The following is a 24539-nucleotide window of genomic DNA, read 5'->3' as shown; positions in this document are numbered from 1 at the left end:
AAATTGGCATTTCTTCTTTTCTTTAGCAAGAAACTTTAACTAGAAACAATTTGTACTTTGGTAATTTTTGCTGTAAAAGATACAAGGAAGTCCTAAGAATGTTAGATATAAAATCCTTGTTAAAGAAGCTTATTTAGCAACTTCCAACAGTAAACTTGTAGCTTAGGTCCATTAACACTCTATTTTTGCCTAAAGGTATTTTATTTTTAAGAGAATTTAAATAATTTTAGATGAAAACAGAACTATATGAGTTTAATGTAAGCATAAGAAATTTAACCTTTCAGTATCCCAGAAAGCCTCTCAGTCTATAAGATACTGAAAACTTGCCAATATATATCAATGGTTACAGTTGCCACCCTGGGAATTTCTTTTTCTGAAGAATTTACAAATTACAAACCATAATCACTTTTCTCAATGACATATTCTGGAGCAGAACAAACTTTCTTTCTTTCTTTTTTTTTTTTTTTTTTTTTGCTGAAGGGAGAAAACAAAACTGTTTGAAAATGTTTACAAAAAGGAGGCCCACCTAATTTTTTTCTTATCAAGAGCCTTGACTCACCAAGATTGACTTCTGTTCTGACTTTCCCTACTTAATTCATGCTAAGTACAAATAATATATTTGGAATTAGCCAGATTTCACTCTTACACACAGAACTTTAGAGTGGGAAGGTACTCTAGAAAATCTTCTAACTTTGCAGGGAAGAATCAAAGTCCCAGAGAGATTAAATGATTTACCTAATTATTTTGTGAAAGATAGAACCAGACTCAAGTCTACTAAATCCTAGTCCTGCCCCTTTTTTGATATTACACTCTGAACACAGTTCAGCAGTTTTTTTTTCACATATTTAACTAGATGTAAAGTGACAAGAAAAAAATATGGTGACAGAAAAAAATGGTATCTGAACTATGTGAAACTGTGTGTACTAAGAGCCAAGACTCTAGAGCCCTTGATTCAAATCATGACTATGAGTTCACCCTTAGATAGGTAAGTAACTTTCCTGCTTAGGCTTAGTTTTATCAGATATAAATTAAGAAGTTAGACTAGATAATCTCTACATTTCTTTTCTTTAGCCCAAGTGACTGAATTGCAATCCTGAGATAGACATATCCAATCTTGTTGACTACTTTAGAGTCTTGAGATGTCTCTCTAGGATCACTAAGAAGTCCAGTTTTGGGCATCAGAAGGTGTTCCCTTAGCTACTACAATGGTTCTTAGAGAATATGACCAATGCTAGTTGGAAAAGGCCTGATTGACAAATGCAGACCTTTGGTGTAGATGAAATGTTTGTTTAGCAGTTCCATAAAACATTATATGTTTCAATGTTTTAAATGCCTATCTCCTATCAATCATGTTTTAAAAGTCTTTGTCAGAACAATATAGAATTATGCCCCAAAAGTTTTAAAAACCATATATACCCTTTGACTAGCAATATTATTATTAGGTCTGTTTCTTAAGGTGATCAGAGAAAAAAGGAAAAGAAGAACGGTAGGTCAGTGAAAAATTAGGTATACAAAACACAACAGTAAATGACCACAGTAATCTTAGTCTTTGACAAATCCAAAGATCCAAGTTTTTGGAACAAGAATTTAGTATATGATAAAACCTTCTGGGGAAACTGGAAAATGGCAGAAACTAGGCATAGAACAGCATTCTATACTGTATACCAACATAAGGTCAAAATGGGCACATGATTTAAACATCAAGGGTGATACCATAAGTAAATTAGATGGCTCTGGAGGAGAAAGTGAGGCAGGTGACCTTGCATAGCTCTCCCTCACTTAAATCCAATTCACTTGAATGTACCTCTTTTGTCAGATTATAGACCAACTTGTAAAGAAGGGGTGTGCAGTCCACTCTAAGGGTGTAATTTCCTGAAAAAGAAACAGATTAAAAAAATTAAAATGTCAATTATTTACAATTCTAACTTGATTTTCCAATGTTTTAATTATAAGCTTATTTCAATAGTCTTAGAAATTAACTCTTATTTCCTCAAAAAAGAAAAATGAGGACACAGATGTATAGCCAGAGAGAAAGCTCTAATAACATAGGTTGGGACCAGGAGCAAAGAGAAAACATTCTTATTCTAGCAGTTCCTATTCTCCTAGTTCCTTCAGCACTGGAGATTCCTGTGGGGGATATGGTCGAAAGAAGAAATACTACAGGAGACTTGGGTAACAATGTCTAAAAGGTTGTAGGAGTAGTTTTCCTATAACTGGGTTGTTTATAAGTAAAAGACAGAGGCCAAAGACTGAAACATGAAAAAGGACCCCCCCCCAAATTCCAGATACTTCCTTAAGTATTTAGAGTAAAGGGGGGAATTATACTGGGTGTTCCAAGTCTTATGGAAGTTTTAAGTTTTTAATATTGCAATCTACACTAAAGCTTTCAGAACATTCTGTGTACTTTGATAATCATCACAATTTGAAAGCCAAAGTTTGCCTGGTTTGTCTCTAAATTCATAATTTTAGAGCTTCAAAGAATATAAAAAATAACTTCACTCAGTACCATTATTTGGAAGGAATAAAATAGTCACTACAAAGGTTTAAAATGACCTGTGTCCAATTTAAGAGGATCTTTGTCAGATCTTTAATTGTGTTTTAATATCAATATATGCAGTTTCCCAGAAAAATAAAAAAATGGAAGCAAACTGTTATAGCATATCTACACTGCCAGAAATAAAGTTGGACAATTTACTTAGTAAACTAGGCAGGACCAGAGAACATTAAGTCTATAAAAGATATTGGTGGGATGGATTCCTTATGTATACCATTTAACTTATAAGATTATAAAAAACAAAGACAGCAATAGCAAATATGTCACAAGAAGAGGATCGTTTAGATGGTACACTAATAAATACTTCAGAACCTAAAATATGAAATTATTGATTCAAAATAAATTTTACCTTCTATGGATGAGTCCGAATTTATATAAGCAATGCTTCTCTCTTGAAGTATTTTTGCATTCTCCTATAGTTGAGGTAAAGTTACTTTATTCTTAGTCATTACCATATAAGAAAATGTAAACAAAATAATTGAGTTAATTTAGAAAATAGTCAATATTCTTATAAATTAAATAACAGCTTCCAAAGCCCCCCACTCCCAAAGATTCTGAGAGATTAAAATCTATCAAATACAATTAAAGCTATGGTGTACAGCTTTCATTTTCTATGTGAAAAAGCATTTCAAGTTTTTTAATTTTTTTTTTTAATTTTTAGCAAATGGATTTATTTAGGGATCCTTTGAATAAAGAAAGTCAGGCTTATGTAAAACACAGGGAATTGGCCTTTAAGTAAGGCAGACCTACCTGGGTTCAACTCTGTCTCCATCACATACAGGCTATTTATCCTAGGCAAATCATTACATCTACATGCTCTAAGTTAAAGTGTTTAACACTCTAAGTTACAGAGAAGGTACTGATGTACCAACCCTAAAATAAACTTTATAATGATTTCTGTATAGTTTTAATTTTTAAATTCTTTCTGATTCCTCCTATACATACCATTCCCATTATTATTTGTAAAATGACTGAATATATACATGCATGATGTATCTTTTGACTAAATTGTCAGCTCTTCAAAGGCAAGGAATGTATTGTTTTTCATCTTCCCATCCGTAATGCCTAGTAGAGTGCACTGGAGATACTTTCTGCTTCTTGAATTGAATTCAAATGAACTGAATTATTAAGAACCATTTACATCCAGGAGAAAAGATTAACTGAAGATCACCTTTAGTGACTGAAATTCTTATGAGGCAAGTCTATACTGTTTTCAGAATGCACTGCTAAATTCTTTTTCTTAGATTGACCTAAAATCCCAGTCTCTTCCATTCCTTGACATGACCAGCAAAACTGTACAAATGAAAGACAATCTCTCAATAATGATCTATAAAATATTTAAAAACAACAATCATGTTATTCTGTTTCTTCTCTAAACTAATCATTTCTATTTTCTTAATCCCTTCAAGTGTGACTCATTTAGCATCATTTCAACACCCTACAATATCATAATTGTCTTGGATATGTTTATCAATGTTCCTCTTAAAAATGATGGTTATAAATGAATACAAGACTCCTTATATGTTCTGATCACAGAATGGAACAATAAGGCAATTACCCTCCTTCACATCTCAATAATTTTATTATTATTGTCCCCTAAAACTTGGTTAGGGGTTTTTCCCAAGCCATTTTGGGTTGGAAGTCAACTAGAACTCTTGAGTTCTCATATGAACTGTGACCTTGCCACTTCAATATCATATGTTTATACTATTGATTTTTTTGAACTTAAAGATAGGTAGGCCTCTTTTATTCAATAAATATATTTATCTTTGTTAAATTTAATTTTGTTACCTTTAGCATGTCATTTCAGCCTACTAAAATACTAATAAATGTTGGTTCTGTAATTTCAGTATATAGCAAGTAAATGATAGCAGACAGAATACTAGGTCTGGAGTAAAGAAGACCTGAGTTCAAATATGGCCTTAGACACTTACTAGTTGTGTGACTCTTGGCAAGTCATTTAACTTTGTTTGCTTTACTGAACAATGACATGTCAAACAACCTCAGTATCTTTGTTGAGAAAATCCCATAGATAATATAGTACACAGGGTCATAAACAGTTAGATATAACTGAATGACTAAAAAACAGCTATGATCAAATAATCAAAAATATTAAAATCCCCTGAAATTTGGAAACAATGATCTTCTAAGCTGAATTCAACCCATCACCCTGCTATTGATATAATTGTAATATCATTTTGTCCACAAAAATATTAAAGATCCTATTAATTCCCTTATTTAAATTCAGAATATGCTGTAAATATTATTTCCATGATCTCTGAAACATTATTTCCGTGACTTTTGTCTAGTATTTCTATTATCAGGGGAAAAAATAAAGTTAGTACAGTAAGTATGAGCTATTCTTAGTGAATTAATAATGTGTCCCAAGGATTGTTATTTTTCTATATGCTCACAAAACATCTAATGTAATAATTCATTCAATAATCCTCACAAGGATTCATGCCAAAATCATTGGTTTTAAGTTTTTATAACACCTGGTTTTTAGGTCATAATTCTAAATGACATTTGTCTACTCCTGTTCTTTTGGATTTTTTCCCACTGAAATAATTTTTCAAAAATTACATTAACAACATTTTAGCAAGCACATTTATGTTTTCATTTTCAGAATCTCAGCTAAAATTAATTTGCCCCTCCAAAGAGACAAAAGAATGGTGTCAGTTATACTATTAGGAGATCCTTTTATTATGTTTTCCCCTATTCTAGGTTCCAATGCGATTTATAGTTTGCTGTGTGCCCTTTTCAGTATGAAAAGTAACCTCATTCACAAAAAAGAGAAGAAATTGGCAAAATTCTATCTTATCTCTTAAAATTCTATCTACCACTGGGCCCTTCTATTTCTTGCTCTCCATTCTTACCTTAAACAATATTTTATAAAGACCTCTTTGTTGTCTTAAACATTTTTGAAATTCACAACTCATTCTGGGTTAGCTGTTTTGAATGAATAGATAGGAATATGGATTTTTTAAGAGATGAAACTTCCTTTACCAGTCCAAATTGGTTCCAAATCTGTAACTTATAATCTTAGAGAGTTGATTAGAGTTAAGAATGGTGCCTAGTGTCATACAGACAGTATGGAGCAGAAGAAAAACTTGAATCCAGATCTTTTTGACTCTAAGGCTAGTTTTCTAACTATTGTTTCATGATGGCACAACTAATAAAGTTAAGTTCAATAGTATAATCCATTAAAGGTGAGAGACAGAGCAAGAATGACAGGAGAAATGAAAATCACATAAAATGATTTAAAGAAAATTTGATTAGAAAAGAGATAGGGAAAGACAAAAAATAATACACATGAAAGATATAAAGAAATCCTTGCTCAGAGGAGAGAAAAGAGACAAAGAGACAAATATACATGAAATAATATCTCCATCTCATGGTCTCTTAAAGAATTGTGGCTAAAACCTTTTAAAGATGTTTGGAATTTGGACACATCACCAAAACCAAATGAAATCTACTCTTCAGCTAATGACTATATCAGTTTATTTTTCTAAAGAATAAAAGTAGCTATAAAAATAATTTGTTATAACAAATTCAAAGAATAATTATTCTGTTTCTGAAATCAGGAAATGGTTATGAATGATGCCATTAAGGAGAAAAATATTCGAAAGGGGTGAAATTCCATACAATAAAACTGATAATTGTTTGGGATCTTTTGTTATTTATTTGGGTTGTGTTTTTTGTTTTGTTTTTGCTGTTTCTTGTTTATATAATTAAACAAGATCTAAATTACTTCAAAAGTCAAGAGTAAACCAAAACCTTCATTAACAATTATTGTTATCATTCCTTTAAATAGAACAGTGAGAGTTGGAGCTGAAATGGAATTTTATTCCAATCTCATTTTACAGAAGAGGAAAATGGATCTCATAAGGCATGTGATTTATTCAAGGTAATGGAGGAATTACATGGCATAGTCTGGATACAGATATATTTCTAAATCTATTAGCAGAGTCTGATTTAAATTTGTATTTGGTATTATTGTTATCATAACTTTAATTGGAAATATAATGGTGTAAATTTAAGTTCTGATTTTAAAAAAGGGAAAAAAGCTCTATGCTAATACAGATATGCCCTAATTTAAGAAAACTCAATTATGTGGAAATCCAGAATTTAAAAAGATATCTCAAATAGGGGCTAATCAATAGTATTATAAAAGTTCTTTTCACTTTACAAAAGGATTCCTTTGAAAATCAAGATCATCTAGTTACTTTTGGTATTCACAAATCACTAACTGTAGATACTAACTGTATCTAAGGATAAAGGAACTTATAACTAAAGGATTAGTTGATACTGCCAACTAAAGGACAATTTCAAGTGAGAACAAAGAATTTCTCTTCATATTATAGTAAATGTCAATGGGGAAATATGATTCAGTTTTAAAGAATTTAAATATATCATTATACATCTATTTTTTTAAATTAAAGAAGAGCTACAGTTGGAATTCTACCATGACCCTTTCATTTAATATTACATTAAAAAAAAAAAAACAATCAATTTAAGAAATGATGACATGTTTTTCTTAGAATTCCAATTGCACCTCAAAATTTAGAATACCAATGAATTAACTTGTCCAAAATAGCTCTGCTATTGTTGCTATCTTTTTTGTTATTTTTGGAATTAATAATTTATCTTATTTTTCATAAGTTCACATGGAATCTAAATTATTTTAACAATAATAAATATGTCCCCTTTTTACATAATACTTTATTATGAGACTATTAGTTTATGAAATAACAAATATGAGTACAGAATACAATTTCTTCAGCAACTCTCGAAATTAAAAACCTTATTAGGCAATAGTTCCTATTTGTAAGTTTCTTTAGGTATACATACATTTGTTCATTGCTGCCAAAGGAAATGACAAGAATGGTCTCTTCTTTATTTACCTCAGCCCATTCTGTGGAACCCAAGAGTCCAAATTCTTCTGCATCCCAGCTAGCAAAAATAATAGTTCTTTTTGGTCTCCACCCTGAAATTGCAGAATTAATTTTCAGTTAAACATAAGATTACAGAATCAAAGACTGAGCTAGAAAGGTCCTGGGAGGTCATTGAGTGCAATATGTCTATTTCATTGTTAAGTGGCAGAACCAGGATTTGAACCTAAGTCCTCTGACTATAAATCTAGCATTTCTCCCAGTGCTGACTGGGACTATTTTATGACTAAAATAAAAGAAAATTAAACATTTCATTTTCATAATTACTTCTTACCCCATGCCCCCAACTTTAGTTGTTTACCTCCACTCATCATTTTTCCAAAACTCCGGACAATTTCTTGTAGAACAGCTGCCCCAGTGGTTGGGTCAATAGCACCAAATACCCAAGAGTCCCGATGACCTCCAAGAATAACATACCTGTCTGAAAACATATTTAAAATTTTTTTAAAAATTGTTTTATTTTTCCATTTACATGTAAACAATTTTTGACATTATTTTCAAAAAATTTAAATAAAAACTTCTCTCTTATACTTTTCTTACCCCTTCACTAAGATGACAATTTGATATGTTATACATGTGCAGTATGCAAATATATTAATCATAAGGCACAGATATTTAAAGAGTGATAATTCTGAATACAAAAGCGTATGCTAAAGCCATCTAATTTGTTTGTTACTAATCATCTTTCTTCCCTATTAAAAAAATAAAACACATCTAAAAGATACATTCTCTTAGTTGCGCATATTTCACTGTATGACAATTTTTCATACAACTAATAATATATTACAAGGTATGTGACTGGGTTTTTAAACCTCTGAAAAAACAATCTGAAGAAAAAGTGAAAGACACACCTGGTTCCACAGATCCTCTGATCATTCCAATTACATTGTAAATCCTTGTTATTTCATTGGTATTGTGAACATGCATTCTGACTTTACTGTCAATTGAACAAGAATGAAGGGAAATTTTATTTTAAGGTTTTATGACTAATAGGACCACATGTAGAAAACTGAATGCCTAACATTTTATGCAATTTCCCCCTCCCATCTTAGTTCATGGGTCCCTTGATATCTACCCAAAGACCCGAGGTTAAAACCCCTTGGACAAACATATAACACAGGCAGGCACAGAGACCAGTTTGGAGATGGGCTGGTAAAACGAGCTTTGATCACCATCTAGTGGCATAAACAGAAATTGTACTCCAATTAGCTTTCCTGTCCCTGGGACCACAAAAGGGTACCTGAAAGGATCTCTTTTACTGAAATCACTAAGAGAAGCAGACCCAAGGCTACTAATACTTTAGCCCCTCTCCCCATTCTTCCTTTCCCTATCTCTTTCTTCTTGGGAGAACAAGTGTCTGTCCCCAAACTTACTGGTTCTTTTCAGTGTTTTTTTTTTTTTTTTTTTTTTTTTTTTAATTTCAAGTTTTTAAAGATAAAATAATTTAACCATTGTATTACTGATGTGTTTTTAATCACCTAAATGAAGCAGAAAAAAAGACAGTACATGGAGAGAATGAGTAGGTGAGTGAAAGAAATGTTTTAACTGTGATATATATTTACTAGGGCAATTTTACTGGCTGCGGGCTGAGAGCTATAGATAAAAAAATTGCTTATTCAATTCTACAACTCTCCAGAGCAAAGGGATCTTGCTGGATAATTAACTAAGCAATTTTAATTGGGGAAAGCTGTGACAATCTGGAATTGGTATCAAAAGTGAGTCTTGGCTGGTTTCTCTTCCATTGTTTTTATTTCTCATGAACTTAGAAAAAAGAAAACAAAACAAAAAACACAACCCACTCTTACAGAGGAGTACCCAGAGTGAAAATCAAACTCAAAGGAAAGAGTCCAGAAAAGTGATTCAGAATGGCTGTTACAGTCATAATTATGAAGATAAATGCTTAAATATACCCTGGGATTAGGCTTTCTGGGAAGAGGGGAAGTAAGTATGACACAATTTCAAAATTAATCATCATTCTTAATAGCTTTTCCATCACTTTAAGTCTAGATAATAAATGGATAAATCAAGCCTTAGCATGTCTATATTCAAGGTATAAATGTTCACACTAAAATTTTAAAACTTAGCATATCAACGAGTCAATTTCAGCACACCATTGGACCCATACAAAAGTCAAATCACTGAGAATGACTGTTCACAAGTCCAGAACAGTATATATACTACCACCACACTGCTGCTATATCAGAAAGAAAAGACAAGTGTTCTTTAACTTTCATAATATGGTAGTCTTAATTATTGCTCTATTTGGCCATTTTTCTTGCCACTTTATGCTGACTTTGTATACATTGATTTATTACTTTTTTTAGCTCTACTTTATTATTTCATTATTTCATAGAAGTCATAGAATATTTCTCTGAACTTTTCATAAGTGACTTTCCTTACTCCATGTGCACATATATATAATTTTTTTGTTTCTGATTTTTGATATTATGCAATGATACAATTACAACATTTTAATAAAATAGATTTCTTCTTGCAGTGAATATATGCTTTAAAATAGAGTTCTTATAGTGGAGTTTCTGAACCAAAGGGTATGGACTTAGCTTACATTTTTCTAAATTATTTTCTAAAATAGCTAAACTAATGCATAACTCCAGCAGTGAATTAAGATGCCTGATCTTAAACAGTCCTTCAAAACTTAATTTGTTCATCTTCTGGAATTTTATTTAGCCAAATAATTGAATTTATTTAGCTTAAATGGCATAAAGCAATACCTCAAATTCTAAGCAATAAAAATTTCAGATTATAGAACTGTTTCTTTTTTTGCTTTTTTTCCAAATTAATAAAATTATAATTTATCAGAAAAACTAACTTAAATTATGAATTTTAAAATATGAAGTTATTTAAAATATATTAATTCAGTCACAAATGGAAGGTTAGAAAGCAATATTCAGTGATTTGTAATATATAAAAAATAAACTTAAAACATAAAGATTCATACAGAATTAAAGAAAGAAAAGCTTTTATGCTTAATTGAATTTTTAAAATTGTAAATGGCAATTATTTCAGGCAAAATTGATAAAATCAAAATAAGCCAAGAAGAGATTATGTTAAAAGGCTTACCATAAAATTAAGACTACAGATTAAGCCTGTAGCTTCACTGATAGAGACAATTCCAAAGTAAAGAAACTTCCTGTACTAATGAAGGTCAGTCAGCATCTTCTTTGCAATTAGTCAGAGAGAACTTTCAGAGCTACCAGATTCAATGACAGGAACATAGGAAGACAGCCATAGTGAGGTAAGAGTCAGAACTTGAGTTCTAATCTTAGCTCTCTATCCATTATGCACCTACCTTTGAAACTCTTTAACACTCTCTCTCTCTCTCTCTCTCTCTCTCTCTCTCTCTCTCTCTCTCTCTCTCTCTCTCTCTCTCTCTCTCCTCTTCTCTTTCTTTCTCCTTTTACCCCACCCCCTCAACCTAATTCCTTAAAATAAATGGAAATTTAATTATAAGATTTGGTAGTTATAAAATAATTGTTGGATATGTGTCTCTCAATGGCATTTACACAAACCTCACAGAAGGGTAAAATGGATAGAGATTAATGCTTTGCATAGAATATTAGAAAGATTATATATTAGAGATCTTTTAAATTAGAATATTATCCAGCATAAACTGATCATATGCAAAATCATAAATAAAGAATGGAGACCATATTAAACACATTCTTTCCAGACTAAAATCCAGATCCTTCAAAGGATTGATCAATTTGTTACTGTGAGAACAAATGCATTCCCATGATTCTAAGTTGCAATCATAATAATGTTTTTTCTTGGTCATAATCATAATAATGTTTTTTAAGAGCTTAGCAATATTCTACTATATTCGTGTATTGCAACTTGTTTAATCACTCAATTTATTGAAATGCCACTTTCTTTATAATCTTTCATAATTCTTCTAATTAGAGGTGATCTTTCCCTTCCATAAACCTCTAAAGAATTTTCTTCTACATTTCCTATGGCACAATCACCTTCTGCCTCATATCTTACCCATTTGTAAATAGGACATTATTCCTTATTAGATTATAAACTCCAAAGGTAGGGAACATATCTCCTAAATGTCTTTTTATTCCCTTCAGCATTGAGAACATTGTCTGAAACATAATAGTAAATATAAATAGTGTTAAATAGAACTGATTATTATATGCTAATTTATTTTGCATTTATGGGAATAATTAAAATATATATCCAGCTATCTAGGCAGCTAGATGGTGCAATGGATACTGGACCAGGACTCAGAAATCCAGCTTCATACACTTACAGACCTGGGCAAGTCACTTAATCCTGTTTGCCTCAGTTTCCTCATCTATACAATGAGTTAGAGAAGGAAATGGCAAACCACTTTACTATCTCTGCTCAAAAAAAACTCAAATAGGATCACAAAGATTAAGACAAAACTAGAAAACAATACAACAGCAATATATATATATATATGTATGTGTGTATATATAGATAAAAATATATGTGTGTATATATAGATAAAAATATATGTGTGTATATATATATATAAATATATATGTATACACACACATATACACAAACAATGAAAGGCCTGTTCAGAAAAATTAAGAAACCTGTCCAGGTGATACAGGTCAGGGAGGTATAAAAAGCTAGCACATCTAGGTTTTCCCTTTACTGAAGTCATAATTTTATGCCTTACTTTGGTATGGAAGTGAAACTGCATTCTAGAAGGCTTTGTCAGCACAGCATTGAATCTAGCATCCCTGATAAAGCTTCAGGATACTTTCTGATAAAGTCTTCAAGGATAATTTGGAGATAGATTATGTGTCATTTATTCCAGGAAAAATCTAAGTTTAGAGCGTATCATCACCAAAAAATTGGTCATAACAAGTTCCAATGATCAGCTATTAAAAGCATGGACAGATGGGGAACTCCATTGGTAAAGGAATGCCCACATAGATGAAATCATATATTCTTGAAGCAACAACATTTATTAATACCTGTATTAGAATAAGGAACAACTGTACCTGACCTTATGGGTGTACAAAGCATGGCAGTCACCATTTATGAATTTATAATCTAGTTACACACATATATTCATATATAATTTGGTAATATGCTCACTTAAATATTTGTCATATGTACATATATATAAACATGAAATATTTGTTATCATAAATATATAAGAAAATGCATAAAATTGCATTTATAAAGCAACTGTATGAGAACAAGACCACATCATAATTCTTTCCAAAAAGGATGTAATAATAATAGTTCCTTGTACAAATATAATTATTTCCATTTTAAAGATAACACAACTTTAGCTCACAGAAATAATCAGCTGCTTTAGATCACATATTAAATGACAAGAGTAGAATTCAAACCCAAGTCTTCTGATTCAAAGGAAAAAACACTATATATTATATTATTCTGCTTCGGTAGAAAATAAGTAATCTTTTTTAAACAAATTAGCCATTAATTTAATCTACATCTCTTCAGCAAGAAGAGTGATAGATACTATGTACAAATGAAAGAGAGAGAAAAAGAGATTAAAAGATAATCTATTAGAAATCTTTTTAATGTTGCAAATAATTGAATAGGCAGAAATCGAAAACTCAAGAAGTAACTGAAAACTAAGCACTCTTGATTTTTATGGAAATTTAAATAAATATGCTACCCACATCACTAATTTAGTCCCCTGGATAACTGATGGAAATAATTGCTCAGAATTTTACTCAAATGTCTAAATGTTATATAACTATGGCAATAAATTCTTTTTGTTCAATAGGAATTTTGAGAACTCAAGGTTTAATGATACAAGACAGTCACATAGTGAAAACACTGGTGGCAGTCACTTCTGTTGCAGGACAATGTTTAAAGTATTCATTCAGTAAGTGCTATTAAAGACATTAAAAGAACAAAGCAATCCACTTAGGTCAATCATAAGGAAAACCAAACCAAACCAAACCAAAAGCTCACAGTTTTTATGAACAAAGGGACAGCATGGAGAGAATATTTGAACCTTTTTTCCACTGGAGAAAAAATATCAGTCTTTATTCACTCCAGGCAAAATCCCAGCAGGTTTTCATTTCTAGTGATTTCCTGTTAGCTAAAGGGCTGTCAAAAACAGAACCTTATTTAGTGTTACTTATAGATTTTTGCTTAAAAAGAATAGCATATTTGGAATGATGGCCAAAGGGCTATAAAACTGTGCATAGCCTTTGATCCAATAGTGTCCCTACTGGATCTGTATCCCAAGGAAATCATAAAGGAGGGCAAAGGACCCACAAGTGCAAAACTATTTATAGCAGCTCTTTTTGTGGGATCAAAAAATTGGAAAATGAATAGATGTCCATCAATTGGAGAGTGGCTAAATAAATTGTAGTATATGAAGGTAATGAAATATTATTGTTTTATAAAAAATGATGAACAAGCTGATTTTAGAAAGGCCTAGAAAGATTTACATGAAGTGATGCTGAGCAAAACAACAAGAATCAGAAATACATTGTGCAGAGTAACAGCAAGATTGTGCAATGATCAACTATGAAAGACTTGGTTCTTCTCAGTGATTCAGTGATCCAAAGCAATCCCAATAAACTTTGGATAGAAAATGTAATCTGCACCCAGAAAGAGAACTGTGGAGATTTAATGGAAACCAATGCATGCTATGTTCACTTCTTTTTTTTCTATTTTTTTCCTTTTCTGTGTTTTTTTTTCTTTTGTTCTGATTTTTCTCTCTCAATATGATTCATAAAGAATTACATATTTAAAAAGTTAATATACATGTATAATCAGAAAAAAATAAAACATTTTAAAGTACTGTGTATATATTGAATGCATATACTCAATTAATCTGTAATATTTAGCCATCAGATTTCTTCTTAAAAGTCAGCAAATAGTTCCATTTATTAAAGCATCAAATACAAAGAAATTGTAATCCAAATAAGGAGTTAGAGAAGATTAAAATGTTTTCATTAATTCTTCATATGAATCCCAGTGCTTAGGCACAGTTCCTAGAAGCAAAGGAAAAGTATGCTATGTTTGAAATATATATATATATATATAATATATATATATATATGTATATATATATATATATATATATATATATATATATATATATATATATATATATATATATATATATATATATATAACAACTATGATTAGTGAAAAAAATGAAACTATTAAGATTTATTGTTCAGGGACAGCTAGGTGGTGCAGTGGATAGAGCATCAGCCTTGAATTCAGGAGTACCTGAGTTCAAATTTGGTCTCAGACACTTAACACTTCCTAGCTGTGTGACCCTGGGCAAGTCACTTAACCCCAGTCTCAGAAAAAGGAAAAAAAAAAAGATTTCTTGTTCAGTTGGTTGAAGATTAAAAAAAAGAAAAGCATCAAAGAGAAGAAGAAACTTATGTTGAATCAGTCAAGATAATAAGAAAATAAATTAAATGAATGAAATGGCTTTTTTTTTTTCCATATTAAGATCTGTAAGCTGGGAAGGGAAGAAGAGGGAAGAATAGGTATTTATTTAATGACTGCTACCAGCTAGGCAAAGTTCTAAAATATTTTATAAATATTGTCCATTCAGCTAGTGTGTAGAGACATAAGACAGGAATGGACAAGGATGGATAAGGAATTGGATTGAGAATTTAATAAGAGGTAAACAGCAAGCTGGATTATTTTGGAAATGCATAGCACTCTTTTTTTTTTTTTTTTTTTTTTTGCTGAGGTAATTAGGGTTAAGTGACTTGCTCAGGATTATATACCTAGGAAGTGTGTTAAGTGTCTGAGATCAAATTTGAACTCAGATCTTCCTAACTTCAGGGCTGGTGCTCTATCCACCTAGCTGCCCCACTGTATAGCACTCTTAACAATTGCAACCTTAAACCTTAAATCGCTAAGACATTTGTTGAAGACAAATATTCTCTTGACAACTATTTTTAAAAAAAGCAAAACACAGACTTGTGATTTCATCCATAAAGGAAGCTTCCAAGTGAGGTATTTCCCCTAGTGATGCAGAATAAAATTTTTTGCTACTTTCAGTCTTAAAAAGTTATGTGGCCATTGATTTAAGTAATCTGCCCAGTATGTATTAGAAGTGGGTGTGGAATCTTAGTCTTCCTAACTCTTAACTTCACCAGAAGTATCAAATGCACAGCCACAAAACTCCTTAGTGCTATCCAAAATATGTAATTGAAAAGTATTTTAAAAACAAATAAAAATGCAACAGAATATATATAATTTCAATATGTGATTTTCTAAGTCAATATGAAGCCCTCAAGGATCTTTATATATGATTTAATAGCTCCAAGATTCTTTCTGAGTTTGATATCACTGCACTATACCACATCATCTCTGAACTTTTTGGTTATAAATGTTGGAACCCCATTAATTTCCAAGGAAATAAAGTTGTGGATGAACCAAAGAACAATGAGAAAAACAGAGCATATCCAAGTCAGCTAAAGCACATTTCTAAAGAAAATCAATGTTGCCCTGCTTCTGTCCAATTCTGGGGCAGTTTATGAAGGGATAGCTTTGTACTTCTATGTGTGTATACAATATATAAACATATATATATATATATATATATATATATATATATATATATATATATATATATATATATATATATATATATATGTATTAAAATATATTATATATATTACAATGTATATATATTACATATATATGTATGTATGTGTGTGTATATATATATATATGTATATATATATATGTGTGTGTATGTGTATATATATGTATCTCCAACATTTGGTAGGAAAGAACTAAGCTAGTAAATGTGAGTGAAGGGCTACCTTCCTCAAGAATAAAACTAGGTTAATTTCTTTCCTTTTGGAGCTCCAAATCATATACCTAGACTCAAGATATTTGAGGGGTTGCAGATAAATATAATTCTAGCCTGATTTCCACCTTTCTCTCTCATTGGATGGATCTTCTTAGAATTTCCATTTAAGAAAAGTATTTGGGAAGCCATGTCTCATTTCTCTGGACTTCTGCCATAACTCAGCTTTTCATCCTGAGGCTCAATCCAACACTAGAATTCATAAATGAGGCACTCAAGACTTCCTTTACCATTCTAGCAAACCAGGTTTTTCATCTCCATCTTTTAGATCTCGTCAGCTTTCTTTTATGTATTATCTTTACCCATCAGAAGGTAAGCTCCTGGAGGGCTATTTGTTCTTTTTGCTAATAGATGTATTCCTAGTGCTTAGCATAGTACAGGCACAAAGTAAATGATTAACAAATGCTTGTGACTGAGTGTTAGCCCTCTGGAAGGTAGGAGGGATCATCCTACATCCTGCCTTCTTTGATCTTGTCTACTTCTCCCTTACAGGTAGGACACTAGGATAGTGTCTGAACAGTCTTTCTACTTACAAAGGAAGAAAGGAAGTCTCTGAGAAATGGTACCACCCAAGAGCTGCACCTATACATTTAGACTCACATAAATCTAAAACATATGAAAACATATGAAAGAAGTGATATAATGAATACTAGAATAGAAAAAGAATAAAGGACCATTTATGTGGCAGAAAACCAATTAATCAACCAGCTTTGCTGTAGGGCCTACTCTTTGCCAGGCACACTGTGGATACAAAGATAAAAATTATGTAACTACTGCTCCTAAGGAGCTTACATTCTCTCACAAAGATTGAAGAATAACAGGAAGATAACTCAAATGCTTCAGAAGTAATTCAGAAGTAATATGGTCAAGTATGAGAAATAAACAAGAAGGAATAAACAAGTTGTGATTTGAATCAATGAAGAGACTATATCTATGTCACCATGAAAATATTGGAAAAGAACAGGTCCATCAAAGTATCAAAATAAAGATAGATTCATGTTACCTTCTCAGATAGCAAAAGAAAGCATCGTGTAACTAAAGAAATCAGGCAGTAGGCATCTAAGAAAAACTTCTAGTCCATTTTTGCTTTTTTCCCTAATATCCACTGTTACAAACCTAGTCAGACCTCATTAATGTGTATTCTTGCAATATATCTCTTCTGGTTTTGTTTTTCTTGATTCAGTTCTTATGCCCTAGCACCAGGCCCAACCTGGGAATCAACAGCCTAGAAAAGTTGAAGAACTAATATAACAAGGAATAGTAAGAAAGTGAAATGAGTGCTTTTGGAAACAAAGACAGATAACTCAGATAAAGGATCATGCCTATATAGTACATAATGAAATAATTTTCACTTATGTGACATAATTTAATAATAACAACAAACTTGTGAAGTAAGCAGTAAACATGTTACCCCTATTTTAAGAAGGAAACTACATTGAAACCTACCTGGTAGAATAGTTCCCTATAAAGCCAGGCCCAATGTTATAAAGCACATTAAGATTTCCTTTCCAGCTGTTATCTGGTGATGCAATTCCTCCCATGTTGCTATTAAGAGAAAATCAAAAACACATGTTAAAAGTCATACACAGTGATGATAGTGATTGAAAAAATTAGTCCTGACATTGAAAGTGATCAAGTATTTCAAAATAATTTACATAAATCATATTGTTTGACCTTTAAAACACTACTGAATTAAAAACTATTATGGTCACAATTTATATATTAGGAAACCAGAAGAGTATTTCTTATTTTTTTTTCTTCCCTCTATATCATGCCCCCACACACAATATGATAACATTTTTTCCCTATTTTTTCCATTTTTTCCTATATTTCCTATATATTCTGTACATATTCTATATGTTTCCTATATTTCCATTTTTTGGGATATTAGATCCAAAATACTTTGGCCACAGATCAAAGAGCATTAAATACATAGTAGATGGTAGACAGCTACTTTAGAGTAAATAAAAGTACTAAATGAAAGGATTATTAATTATGACTCATTTACTTCATTCTTCTGGCCGTCCACAAATTTATTCTAACCTCCTTTATATTTCTTTATTAGACACCTCAACTATTTCTTATATTTTATTTTTTCTTCCCTTTATAGCCACATAGTTTTAGACTCTCAACATTTCTTACTTGGATTATTTGTAATAATCCCCTCAACTCAACACATATCTTCATTCAGTGCCTATAATGTATGAGATACTTTGCAAGACATTGGAAAAAGAAAGACAAAAACATAGTAATTCCTTCCCCTCCAGGAATTTGTACTATATGTAGTATATATTGTGATATAACATGCATACAACAAACAGACAAGGTTAAATATGAGGTAGTCTGAGAAAATTGAGAAGTCTGTCTTCAAACAGCAAAACTTAAAGAATCTGAAGGGCTTTTATGATAGAGAGAGCATAATGAATTTTATCCTTTGAGAAAAGATAAGGATTCAAAGAATTCAAGAAATAGGAAAAAAATGGGGAGGGGGGAAAGCTTATAAAAATGCATAGGGCTGGAAATAGAATGTCAAATTAAAAAGAGACCAGTAAGGGAAAATAATGTGAAGGGAAGTAATATGAAGTAAGGTTGGAAAGGTATGTTAGAGCGATTTGTGGAGGACCTTATATGACATGCTGAAGATTTCTTGTCCTAGAGGAAATATGTATTCACTGAAGAATTTTAAAGGAATGCTATTTGAACAGCCATGCAGTGGATGACTTAAGAGAATGGACATATGGGGAAGTATAGACATGAATAAGGAAGTTACTGATGTAATCAAACAAGAAGTGACAAGAGCCTGAACTCCAGTAGTCGTCATGTGAGAGGAAAGGAAATGGAAGCAGGAAACATCAAAGAAGCCATTGGAGAGAAAAAGATGAAAAATATGACCAAAGAAGAAAGAAAAGTAGATCCAGCATAGAGCCTTGGTCCCTCTTCACTCAACTGAACCTTTCATACAAGTTCCTAAATAATTTTTCCAATGAATAAACTGACACCTTTACTTTTCCTCAAAATTCTTCATATATCCCCATTTATTGTAACTGAAGCACATACTCATAAGTGGCTTTTAAGAATTCCATATCCTTTAAGGGTCCCAGCTTTATCTCATACTACTCCCCTTTAAAATAAACTGGCCCATCCATCTTCCCCCTTTTTTGTCTCACCCAGTTTTCCCAAATCATCAACACCATCTTTGTCAACAACATTCTAAAACAGGAAAGGAACTCAAAGGTCTTTAATCCAATCCCATAATTTTATAGATGAAGAAACCCAATGGTTAAGGGATTTTATTCAAGCTACATAAGTAATAAAGGATTTGACCTAAGGTCCTCTGACTCTTTAATCAGAGCTCTTTCCATGGTACTATTTATTCTTGTTCCCACTGTACCTCATAACTGGAATATATATATATAGTCTCCCTCATCCTCCAATTTCTGTACTTTAAACCATTCCCCCCTTTTGGGGAAAATATGTGCTATTACCTCCATGAATCCTCCTTGAATACTACTGCCTTATCAAAGTTCTCATAGCACTTGATTTTCCCCACTGCAACTATCTCTAGATTCTTTCACAATGTAGTTCCCAGGTAAGAACAACATCCTCACCCTGGAAAAAATCCAAACCTGATGATTGTATTAATTACCCATCTGCTTTGCTTAAGCCCTCTTTAGATAAAGTCCACTGGTTCATTTGATAATCTCAAGCTCACTCTCATATAATAAGGAAGTTCCTGAATAAAAGGGTTTTTAAATTTCACTATGATATTAAATGACTAGATATTTCCCTTTTCCTCCCTGAGTCCAAAGTGAGGAAGAAGTAGATAGAAATGACTAAGAACTAATTTACCTTGTTGCTCCAAGGTAGAAAGCCCACAAAGACAAGTCTTTTTATTGTCCAGTTCCCAAAGCACATGAAGTATGTTTGGTTTCACCTTTGTATCTCTAAGGAGTGCAGAGCACTTTGATTATTATATGAATATAATAAAAAAAAAACTTGAAGGGAGGTATAAAACTTAATTCTCAAATAAAAGGTTCCTTAAAGAAATATTTTTTGAGCCTCTGTAAAAGCCAAAACAAAATTCTGTAAGATGTCTTCTATTTTTCCCTTAAATTAATTAGATTCTTACAGAATAATAAACTGTTAAACCTGAAAAGGTGCTCTAACAGAAATAAGTTAAATCTCATTTTTTACACCTAAGGAAACTGAGGTCCAGGAAGTTGAAATAACCTGCCCAAAATCACCTAGCAAATTTTTGCTGAAGGCTGGGCCTTGAGTCCAATTTTCTTCATTCTCAGTCAAGCTCTTTCCATTATAATAGGCTATTAGATCTAAAGGGGGTAAAACATAAAATATAAATGAATCTAAATTATGGGTTCACCTTGTACCTTATGGTTACAGAATACTAGGTATTCTTTTGATTTTCAAAGGTCTTTGGCTATACTCATATTAACTGAAGTTCATAAACATTTATCATGCTTGGGTTCAATGACCATCATGAGGGAATAGCTCATCTGTAAAATGAGATGATTAGATTTGATAACCTTGAAGGTCTCATCCAGTTAGAAATTATAATCATATAATAGGAAAAAAATTTTGAGAGTTTTTTAGTGATGAGATAGGACTGTGAATAATAAGAATCTAAGGTATCGCTAGCTGGGTTGGAGTGAGAATACAAGTCATAGAAGTTTAAGTGCTTAAAGAACTGGAAAACAAGGGGCTTTGTATAACATTAATATGCATATTGAAATTCTCAATTATAAAAGCAGTGAATGGGGTCAAGAAGATTGTGGATTAGACACTGAAACCTTGAGAAAGGCGGAAAAATGATTTCAAGACTGAAAGATAATGGTTCCAAGTATTTGAATCCTGGGTTTATCAGAGTTAAGAACTTCAAAGAAAAAGAGACTGTTAAAAGGTAGAAGTGATAATGAAGTAGAAATGACTATTTTCTTCACTTAATATTAATTTAGAAACAAATCAAATACTCCTATTAATCTCTCATCTCATTGATGAGGAGGTTTCCCTCCTACAATTCAGACTGTAACCCATTCTAATCCTCCATCTTGTTTAATCTCTTTGCATGTCTTTCCATAAATTTGCTATCCAACATGGTGGGGACTTCCTGGAGTTCTCTGGATCTTATAAAGTGACAGATGTAACAAAGTCAGTCTAAGGATTTTCTCTTCTTCGGTTCATATGACCAAATGAACATTAAAAAAATACAGTTCCTTAATGAAGCTTGATGTAGTGATTTTGGTAGGCCAAGAAGCCTAAATTCAAATAACATTCTGATTGTTTCTAAACTGTGTGGCCTTAAGCATGTCACAACTTCTAAGCCCTCAGTTTCTATCTATAAAATGGGAAAAATACCTAAATCAAATCTGTTATGAAGATTACAATAGATAATATATTTAAAGCAAACCTTAGAGTATGATATAAATATGAGTAGTTATTGTTATTAAATAATTCACACTATTTCTCCTTTGTTATATTTTGTTGATGTGTTACATGCCTCACACATCTTTCCATCACCATGTGTATCATCCTCAGCTTCAATTCTTAGATTGTAGTATTCCATAACTAGCTTTGCAAGTCTTAAACATTTGGTATTGTTGTTATTTTAGCATAATAAGGAATATTTTCTTGAGGAGTATTTTTTAGCTGTCAATGAGGAATGTCTTATACAGAGTGACTATTTACAAAAATAAAATAAAAGAAGCAAATATTTATTATGTATTTGCTACTGGCAATATACTGTACTATGGGAACTACAAAGAAATGTATCAATAATAATTCCCATTTTTATAGCATCAAAATGCACTTTTCCTTCATCTTCACCTTTCATAATTATCTGCCAATAAAGCTCAGATCTGGATGCTTCCATGTAAATATCCCTGATTCCTTCAAATGAATGTGTTCTCTCTCTCTTCTCATACACACTGAGAATCTATTGGCTGAATCTCTTCAATCTTCCCCTACCATGTATTATATTTATCTGTAAATATGTTTCCCCTGGCAATAGAATATAAGTTCCCTTTAACATAGGGACAATGCCATTTTTATCTGTGTATAACAATGTATGTTATTAAAGAAAATTTGTTGAACAAATGATTAAAACAATAGTATTTCAATAAGATTAAGCTAGTGGCAATATGTAAGAATGAGAGACTGGTAACAGGAAGACCCTAGAAAGCTACTGAAACAAGCAGTTCATTAAGTAAGGGTCCAAGATTGAGTGGTGGCAATGGGAATGACAAGAGTGAAAAATGGATGTGAGAAATACTGTAATGGAGGAGTTAATGGATTGGATGTAGAAAATGTGGAAAAGGGAGGAATCAAAGACAGCTGACTTGTTACAATATCAGATTAACAGAAGAATAAGTAAGTCAAGAGGGGAAAGCAATGTTGAAAGACTGGAATTCTTTTTACATAGATTAACTTTGGGGTAATATCAAGAAATGAAAGTAGCAATGAAAGAAAATGAAAATGCAGAAAAGGATATCAAGAGAAGAGTTAGAATTAGATATAAAGACTTCAGGTAACAAGTGGAACCATGAAAATAATCTCCAATAGAATATATACAAAGATAGGAACAAAGAAATGATAATTGATTATTGGAGTTCAAAGATGTAAATGATAGCATAAATGCCTTAAAAATTTTTTTTCATATTTTAACTTTTAATGGTTAATATTACTCATGTGTCCTCTTAAAAAATACAACAAACTTTCATTATTTTACTAAGTAAAAAAATTGAATCTATTATTTTGCTCCAGAAATAAAAGGAAAGAAACAATAAGGACTAGACTCATTTTTCATGGTACAAGGAATTCAGAGGTAAGAAAATTCCATCGGTTAATGAAAGTCAGCTTGTCTTTATAATCTTAAAGAATTGTCTAGAGCAGAGGAGTGCCAAATATGACTAAATCAGATTAAAATGTAATTGGGCAATGTTTAACAAACTAAAAATGAAACACAACATAATGCTAATTTCTAGTTTTCTAAATAAATCAGAAACCCAATCAATTTTTATTTGAATGTGGCATTGTCTAGTGATGTAGAGCACTGAAAATAGAGGTTGCATTTTGAAACCAGTTTTTCCCACCTTCAAGGTCAGCTCTCTATCCACTATGCCATAGAGCCTATTCTTTTACCTATATAAAGAAAACTACTGTCCAAATATGTCTCCCCTTTGTTATTTCTTATTTTTAAAGGAAGCTCTTGAATCATAAAATTATTCTTTATATTTAATAGAAAATATATACATTAGTTTTTAGATTAAGAAATAGTCTTTTGGAGCAAGATGTCTTAACCTTGCATCCAAGCAGAAGACTTTACCGTAATAATATCTCTGCATCATGATATCCAATGGGATGTACTGGGATTTGGGGGATTCCCACTCCTTCATTTTCTGCATACCTGAAGGTGTATTCTGAAAAACCAAGTGCATTTTCTAAGTAACATGCTATTTTCTATCTCACAAAGTTAAAATTTTGGTCATTCTTTACATATTCAAAGTAAAACAGATTGTAGAGATAATTGATTTTCATTCTCCACTATTCTCCACCCCGCCATGGTCTTTGAAAAAGAGGGAAAGTAAATGTGAAGGTACATTTTCATTTTTTATAAACATTATTCACATATTATTCTATTATGAGAGGCAGTATGGCATGAAGGACAGAAACTTGGCCTTAGAACTAGGAAAGACCTAGATTTGAGGCCTAGACTCTGGTCAAAGCACTTAGTTGATTAATGTTTCAAGAACATCTATCCATCCATCTTGTAATGGAAAAGTTTCCTAAGCTAGGGCTTCTTAAACTTTTCCTACTGACAAATCCCTTTTCACCCAAGAAATTTTTATGTAACCCCAGGTACATAGGTATATAAAATAGATACAAAAATCAAACATTTACTGATAATAAATCATAATTTCCCAATCCTCACATTCAGTTATGAGACTCCATATAGGGTGATAACCTACAGTTTAAAAAGCTGAGCCCTTGCCTGATGAAATCACAAGTCCAGATCCCATTCCTCCAATTACATTGCCATGTTATCAACTTTTTATAAACTTTTCATAGTTTCTACAATAAATGCTATAACTTTTTTCACTTTTCTGATATAAGATTTCTTTAAAAATCTGTTTAAATTCAACTTGTTTATTTATTCCTTATAATTTTCTTTTTATAT

General features: G+C 31.6%; 1 protein-coding gene across 1 annotated transcript in view; it reads right to left on the bottom strand.

Moving 5' to 3' along the window:
- Positions 1 to 24539, bottom strand: part of LOC141563198 (N-acetylated-alpha-linked acidic dipeptidase 2-like) — a 97609-nt gene that overhangs the window by 39731 nt on the left and 33339 nt on the right. Inside the window, exons 9-15 of the mRNA XM_074303949.1 lie at positions 23688 to 23781; positions 17795 to 17893; positions 8358 to 8443; positions 7808 to 7927; positions 7459 to 7541; positions 2904 to 2967; positions 1805 to 1872 (exon numbers count right to left, since the gene is read on the bottom strand). Of these exons, the coding sequence (XP_074160050.1) occupies positions 1805 to 1872; positions 2904 to 2967; positions 7459 to 7541; positions 7808 to 7927; positions 8358 to 8443; positions 17795 to 17893; positions 23688 to 23781 (614 nt within the window). The remainder of the gene's footprint in view (positions 1 to 1804; positions 1873 to 2903; positions 2968 to 7458; positions 7542 to 7807; positions 7928 to 8357; positions 8444 to 17794; positions 17894 to 23687; positions 23782 to 24539) is intronic.

Source organism: Sminthopsis crassicaudata, chromosome 3, assembly GCF_048593235.1.
Source record: "Sminthopsis crassicaudata isolate SCR6 chromosome 3, ASM4859323v1, whole genome shotgun sequence".
Classification (NCBI taxonomy): domain Eukaryota; kingdom Metazoa; phylum Chordata; class Mammalia; order Dasyuromorphia; family Dasyuridae; genus Sminthopsis; species Sminthopsis crassicaudata.
Note: the sequence above shows the minus strand (reverse complement) of the source record. Positions and strands in the feature narration are given on the sequence as shown.